Below are 8,315 nucleotides of genomic sequence, written 5' to 3'. Positions count from 1 at the left end.
TTCTCGCTCTGTGTGTGTGTGTGTGTGTGTGTGTGTGTGTGTGTGTGATAAACAGCAGCTGGAGTTTCCCACAGATCAAACAGAGCAAGAACAACAATGAACAAAGTGCTAAAACCCCATGATGAACTTTATGCCCAGTAAAGAGGTGCTTTATGCTGATATGAATGTAACTCATCCATTCAATACCAGACCACAACCACTTCAAGATAAACTCTAAACCTCAGTTCAACATTAAAGAGATACCCAGATATCCAGGCTGTTAGATTTAATCATCTCCTCTTTAGATCTCAAATATGTATCGCATATGAGATTGTCTGTGGATGAAATAAAATGAAAAGTTATTTTTCGAAAATTCAAAATACTTACAAATTAAATTTATATAGGTATACGGTATACTTATACCTCTTCACACTTTACAAATCTTCTGTGATGAACATATTTTTGACTTAAAATTATTTTTAAATTAATATTGAATGCATATTGAAAAGAAAACCTTATGTTTAATTAGTCTGGCATGTTATGTGTGGGGAAGTCGTGGCCTAATGGTTAGAGAGTCAGACTCATAACCCAAAGGTTGTGGGTTCGAGTCTTGTACCGGCAGGGATTGTAGGTGGGGGGAGTGAATGTACCTTCCACCTTCAATACCACGACTGAGGTGCCCTTGAGCAAGGCACCGAACCCCCAACTGTTCCCTGGGCGCCGCAGCATAAATGGCTGCCCACTGCTCTGGGTGTGTGTTCACGGTTTGTGTGTGTTCACTGCTGTGTGTGTGCACTTTGGATGGGTAAATGCAGAGCACTAATTCCAAGTATGGGTCACCATACTTGGCCACATGTCACGTCACTTTTTTTTTTATTATAATTAATAATTATTATTATATTGTTATTTGTTAATAAATAGATATAAGTAAATATTCGAATATAAATATATTTACTAAATAATAATAAAAATTATATAGAGGGAGAGAGAGAATTATTTTCTTTTCTTTTTTTCTTTTCTTTTCTTTTTTTGTTACAAAACTGCTCCACTGCTTGTTTATCTGTCAAATCAATGTCATGTGAAATGACCAACAAAAGTCATGCGGTCTAATCAACATGCAGAATCATGCAGAAAAAATAACATATAAAATATGAAATTATATCATTGAGAGCACTCTTGCAGAACCTCATGACTATATGACAAGTTCAAAAAGTGCATTAAAATATAAGATAGTTTTACCTTTTTGTGACAAGTTTAATTCAGGTTATATAAAGTTATGTGCTGCATCCCCCAATTTTTTTCTTCTTTTTTTCATTTACATTTATGTCCTTGGCAAATGTTATGTTTTTTTTTTTCTTTTTTTCATTTACATTTATGTCCTTGGCAAATGTTATCTGAGTGATTTACTTTGTGACCAGTTCTTAGAAGTACACAATGTGCATCTCAATAAACATTTAATTAGCCATGCTCTGTTCGACTGCATCTAAACAAACACCACACACACAAAGGAACACACACACTGCATGTAAGGTGATATTTTCCAAACTCTCATCAATCCACCTCATCTCCGAGAACAGACAGTCTTACACTTGCACACACAATAGCAGATGGACACACACAAACACAATAGCACCATAAAGACATCAACAGTATTTTAAGCCCTAGTTCGCTATAACACATTTCTTTTATGATATGCAGCATGCCACTACAAAGCTATCAGCTGTCTGAGCAGCTGCATTGGCGGTTTCCAATAGAGTCACTAAAGCTTTGAGAGATTTTTTTTTATTATAATTAATAATTATTATTATATTGTTATTTGTTAATAAATAGATATAAGTAAATATTCGAATATAAATATATTTACTAAATAATAATAAAAATTATATAGAGGGAGAGAGAGAATTATTTTCTTTTCTTTTTTTCTTTTCTTTTCTTTTTTTGTTACAAAACTGCTCCACTGCTTGTTTATCTGTCAAATCAATGTCATGTGAAATGACCAACAAAAGTCATGCGGTCTAATCAACATGCAGAATCATGCAGAAAAAATAACATATAAAATATGAAATTATATCATTGAGAGCACTCTTGCAGAACCTCATGACTATATGACAAGTTCAAAAAGTGCATTAAAATATAAGATAGTTTTACCTTTTTGTGACAAGTTTAATTCAGGTTATATAAAGTTATGTGCTGCATCCCCCAAACAAGTAATTATATTTATGAATTAATAATGCATACTAATTTAAGTATAATTTAATTAATAATAATTAATCATAATTTACAAATGTATAATTCATTATATTGTTCAATTTATTTGTATTTTTTTATTAAGATGGTTTTACACATATATATTTAATGTCCATGGAAAATATGTTAATATCTTTCTATTCACTTTCTATTTTTTTTATTTAATTTACTTTTTTTAATTGGTCCACAGCCGTATGTAATGATTGATATTAGAGGATTAAAAATATACTGCAGCCTTGAAAGCGTGGCAATCGAAACCTTTCGTGATAATATAGAGTGCAAAAAAAAAATGTGTGGATGGATCTGGTTCTGTGTCACACATTCACACACTCTTCTATTTTCCTTCCACTAATCCCTCACTCCTCACTAACACACTGTGGAAGGGCCGAATCAAACCTTGCTGACTGATAGAGGCTCGTGTTCCTGCTGGAAAGGACCTGAAGGTCAAGGGAAGACAGAGACGTGCAGAGACTTCTGTTTGAGGTTAGTGCATTTGTGTACGTGTGCAGGAGAAAGGGAGAAAAACAGCTGGTGAGTACTAGATAAGGGGAATTTTTAAATGAAAGCAATCACACTGACATCAATTAATTGTCTGTGTATAATTTGCTGTCTAGGATGCCAGAGCTGCTGCTATGGGTATTTGTTTTGACTGTAATCCATGGCCTTTAAAATGTCTCTCATTTGAAGATCAGAGAAAGAGAACACACATTGACACACTCCTCTCACACCGAGCATTCACACGACTTGAACTCTGTGACAGGAAAATCTTCAAAGACACAAATGCCCATTTTTGCAGAGTATTCGCAAAAGGTTTGCACTAAGCTACGTCTGTCATCTCACTTTCTCACAAAGGCACACATTAATGAACACACAGGCCTGAATAAGCTCCACTTCACAGATGGAGAGTTTCTGAGAGAAAGGTCACAACACAAAGCCAATGAGTCGTGATACATCACGTCCGTTTAAGGTTTTCTGGAAGTGAATGTGATTCTACGAAAATAAATAATTCAGTAAATAAAGGCTCACTAAGTGCAGACTAACTGTAGGAGAAGGCATAAGCATTTTTTTTACTATTACGAGCAAAAACAAAAGCACAGCAAGTCCAATGCCTTTTATGGACATTCAAAACTTCCATGCTAGTGAATCAGCCTTTAAATAATGGAAAACATTGTGTGCAACAGAAACCGATTGCAAAGTCTGTTGAGCATTGTGAAGTGCTGCAGTAAATCAACTATTAGTTTTTATGCTGATCCAAGATGTGTTTTGTTGCTTCAAAACATTTACCGTTAGAATTTAGTCATAAAAGGAAATGCTCGGAGTGATGAATGACTCTGTAAAGCAGACAGACCAAGTCAGCACCTATAGGGCATTTTTTTCTGTCTGCCAGAAAAAGCTCATGGATTAGATGACGGTCAGAGAAGACATATCTTTTCAACAAAGACGAGCGCTGAGGAAGTAGTCAGATTTGATGAATAACAGCAGTGTAGCTCAAGAAAGGACATAGAAAGTTATTTGAGTCTCACAACATGGGGTGGATGGGTGGGTTTGCTGTTTAGTTTCTTCTCCTGTTAACTTATGTTGTTTTATAAAACCTATTTAAAGAAACAATAACATGCCAGTTGAGCAGAATCTCTTTATCCGGTCATGATGACTCAAAGTGCCAAACTTTGACTCAGTATGAGTCATTTCTGAAGCCACCCTTTGCACCCTAACCAAGAAAATCTATGAGAAAACAATTTCACGAGGTGGCAATTCCATATGAATTTGTACGATTTTTAGAAAAAAAATATGATGTAAACAGTACAAAAACATATGGATGAAATTAGCCACCAATTCGGCGAAAGTAAAGAGTGCGTTGGCCTCAATCTCTCAATTTAAACTCCTCAGTTAGGTCTTTAGAGAATTCAAGGGACAGAGGTCCAAGAGTTTAGCCCACGCTGTCTGCCCTTGCTATCTGATCTCCATTCAGCTCTGCCAAATTTAAAACATTAGGAGGCCAGACATTGATTAAATAGTCATTATACAGAGATAGAAACATTTCAATTTGGCAGTTTTGAGCTAGAGTTGGTCAGAATTTGGATTCTTAGATGCATTTTCATAACGAATGAGAACAAATTGAGCAAATTGGAGGTCAGGAGAATGGTCTACTTCCTCGCATAAATATGTTGTGTGATACAAATTTCAAAACACATTTGTAAATTTGCCGATTAATCCTGAGGCAAAAAGTATTAATATGATTAGGATATAATTCAAATGGAGACAAAAAGGGCGGGAGGACTGTTAGAGAGCACCCTTTTAAAACTGCCGCTCTAGGCAATATGAAAAATTAATTAATTTCTGCAGAGAATCAATTTCTATATTAGACACCGCCGGGGAGCGAGTGCTCAGGCAGGAATCAGAGATTCTAATCTCGTTCCAGTAACTTGTGTCACAAGCGCTTAACATCTCCTCACCAGTGCCAATGGCTGCCTAAATGTGCTCTTTAATAAGCAAGCAGCTATGAGCTGGTGTCATAAAGTTGCTAACAGACACCAAGGTTTAGATAAGCAAACCTGTACTGTTCTTTCAAACAAGGCTCACTTAGTTCTCTTTAACTGCTAAACAAGTGTAGCCTACAACTACAGTTGTTTTATTGTGAAATAACTCAATCTAATGGATCCATATTATGTTTTTTTGTTTGTTTTTTTTTGTCCTCTGATAAACATTGTTCTGGGCTGCATTTCCAAAAAAGCATCATAAACTTAAGCTGATTGCAAAAATGGCAATTATGACATGATACTTTTAGGAAACCTGCAGTCCTGTTTGAATGCAGTGTCAGCAGTGAGGTAACGTTCTCTGTCATTGATTGGTTCTGTCTTGCAGCATTTGCTTGTATTCGGATGAGCAGGAAAATAGTTATATTCCAATTATTCCCTAATATAGTTTATTTGTCAAATTCAATACATATTATAGACATATGCATTAAATTTCTAGCTAAACGGGCTAAACAAAATCACTGAAAAAAAGGCTGAGTAATGGTACTTTTTTATTTGAGTACCCATACTTTCCATACCTCGATATATCATACTTCAGTATAGGTCCGCCTATCCCTACTCTCGAGCGCACTCGCGCGCAGATGCATCAGTATGTTTGCCATCAATCTAAAGGTCAGATAAATTTGCGTTATTAATAGGCTACTAAAGGGTCGTTGTTTTCGTTGTTTTAGATGGCAACAATGTCAGCAGCAAACTATAGGCTAATGACAGCTCAACAGAATGTAGAGCTTTTATAACCAGCTGTCTGAACTGATAACGACATTCAATAACTAGCCTACCTTGGCTAATATAATCATGCCACGTTGTGAATCACTGCAAATTCGTTCTAGGTGTTCTAGTGATACTTGTGGTGCATCTAACAGGCTACCCACGGGACAACTGCCGATTAACCTGTGAGTTGACATTCGCTTTAACTCGTTACAAAAGCGTACTAGTCCCATTAAATATTTATATAATAGATTGATACGATCTCGCTCCCTCTCACTTTTCCATATCTATCTCCAAAAGTGTTTGTTCTCACCTGATACGTTTTAGAAAGAGACTGAAACAGCTATTCAGTCCTATTCTGACTGCCTGATTGATGGTGAAACACACCTGCCCTGCCCAAAAGGTGAGTGTGGTGTACTGTATATTCAATGTATTTCAGTATAAAAGTAACCTGATATGTGCATAATTATCAAAGGCTTAATTGTTCAGATATGTGCACGATTATCAAAGGCCAAACTGTTCAAACTGGATCATAAGCATGATAAACGTGCTGTGCTGTGTATTGGAGCTCAATAAAGCCGCATAGTGCAATGTGCCAAGTACTTTAATTATTTTTACTTTAGTGCAACTTTTTAAAACTTTTCAAAGTATGTTTACAGTATAGAAAAGAAGCCTACTCATCCCGCGTAGCTCTGAGAAGGCTATATTTACCTTGCATTGGTGCAGTCGTTATACAGAACCTCGAAGTCTTTTCTCGATATAAGTTTGCAGCGATTGACTCCAGGCTGAATCGCGCCGAGTCCACGGAGGACGCGAACCTGCTCCACGTTGCACACCACAGGCGTTATCTCCAGACGTTTGAGTTTAGTGTACACGGTATGCAGTCCACCGACCAGGTGCTTGAGAAACAGGTCAAAAGCCTGCGGGAGGCAGATGAGCTCGTTGTCGTTGACAGTGAAAGACGCGAGGTTTGCGCCTCGGACCTCGACCATTTTACACTCGTTGTTCTGAGGGGTGTTTTCCACCGGAGAAGGAGTGGAATACACGGGTTTGTGCGGGAGACTTCCGATGGGGATGCCCGGGCTCGCGGAGGAGAGCAGTTCCGATCTGAAGAGGCTCGGTCCGGATGGGGTGACGGACGGTGAGGGCGAGAGGGTCGCCGGGGTCGAGGAGTTGAGCGCCGCGGCGACCGACATCGGAGGCGCGTGGGCCATCGTTGTCGCGGGCAGCAGCGCAGCCGGTGTGGCCATGTTCAACACTAAATAAATGTCTTGAAAGTGCTAAAACAACAACAAAAACAACTCGAAAAGTAAAATCAGCCTGGCACGGGGGGGAAACGAGATGTTGTCTGTGCGTCACGACATCGATCAAAATGTGATAGTGACAGTGGGAATAAGTGAGGAGCTGCGCTGGTGCTGCTCAGACAAGTTGAATCTGTCACATTGTGGTCCGGAGGAGGAGCCAAGAAACAGAGAGTTTGGAAGAGACACAGCGCGCACGTGCGTTCCTTTCTTTCAAAGCAGGTAGATCTGAAACAATGAACTTCACAAGAACACATGCTATTGCTGGCGTTGAGCAAGGTTTACAAGGTACCCTTTATAATACTCACAGTAAAGAAAAACAAACAAAACAACAGACTACACGTTGAGCGTGTTTTTTTTTGCGCCATTGACTGTTAAGTTGGTTATGTTATGCAACTTGGAAAGGTTACAAAGTTTATGGAAGGACAGCCGTATATTGTATGAATTCGTGCTTGAAATTAAATGAACAATAACAGCACTTCAATAGTTAAGGGCGCTTTGTACATGCACATGGGCAAGTGATTAATTCGCCGCGTGAGAAATTCTGATGAAACAATATTGAAAGCAATTTAAATAAAGCTCATTTAAATGTCAATTCTCATGGTTGGGGCTTTACTATAATTGGCTATTTAATTAAAACAATTTTCACGGTCATTAATACAGCCCGAGCGTTGTAGTGCACTGACATATTTTAATTACATGGTATTAACTAAATTGATATGCCTTAGAAAGCACGGTGAAAATTTGAATAAGAAATGATTAAAGCAATTATACATCATCCCCTTATGGACATTACGAGTATATGACTGGTCAACACTGAGAAAGAGAATAAAACAACTTACTGTGCGGTTGCAACACTTTTTAAGTAATGGAGTGAAGAAGAAAAAAACATAGGCTACTTGCTGCTTAAAGAAGAATAATTTTCCATTTTTTTGTTACATTATGAGGTCGAGCATACAAAGAGCAGGATATAAAGCTTATACTGCCATCTATTGTGAAGGATTTAGGAAGTGAAAATAATTAAGCTGAAATGTCAATGACTATTTGTTATTTGCAAATACGTGCTCATGACTCCAGATCCTATGGTTGGTAAGAGTTCTCAACATTTACAACCGCTAATCTCAGAATAAACACTTATGGTGTGTCTTGAGGCAGAGACATTAATCTCAATTATCAAAATACACTTCTCAGAAGCATCATGATAACCCTGGTACATCCGGAGTCACTTACGAACCCAGTTACATTGACACTTACAGCCTGCCGCTTGGGTTTAGTGACATTTCACAACACATTTAACAAAAAGTGTTCTCCAGTCAGTCAGACAATCCTACACACAATGTTATCTGCCAATATTTTTACAATTATTTTACAATAACATTTTTAAATGGCCACTCTAAATGATTTTATATGCATGGTTTAAGAGTTCACTTCTGCTTTCATGCTGATGTTGATTTCTCACATTCGCTGCAATCTGTCAGACAATCATGAGCTGTTCTGTTTTCTCGTGTTACAGCTTTGCATTTACCAACATATCTCTACAATAAAA

At 37.6% G+C, this 8,315-nt stretch overlaps 1 protein-coding gene across 1 annotated transcript in view; it reads right to left on the bottom strand.

Annotated features, from left to right (window-relative positions):
* The window catches only part of LOC107704313 (dachshund homolog 1), a 60,801-nt gene extending 53,668 nt beyond the window's left edge, over positions 1–7,133 (bottom strand). The window contains exon 1 of the mRNA XM_016507206.1: positions 6,180–7,133. Coding sequence (XP_016362692.1) covers positions 6,180–6,718 — 539 coding nt within the window. The 5' untranslated portion in view covers positions 6,719–7,133. The remainder of the gene's footprint in view (positions 1–6,179) is intronic.
* Between the last annotated feature and the right edge of the window lie 1,182 nt (positions 7,134–8,315).

Source organism: Sinocyclocheilus anshuiensis, unplaced genomic scaffold (genome assembly GCF_001515605.1).
Source record: "Sinocyclocheilus anshuiensis isolate Anshui unplaced genomic scaffold, SAMN03320099.WGS_v1.1 scaffold1448, whole genome shotgun sequence".
Taxonomy (NCBI): Eukaryota; Metazoa; Chordata; class Actinopteri; order Cypriniformes; family Cyprinidae; genus Sinocyclocheilus; species Sinocyclocheilus anshuiensis.
Note: the sequence above shows the minus strand (reverse complement) of the source record. Positions and strands in the feature narration are given on the sequence as shown.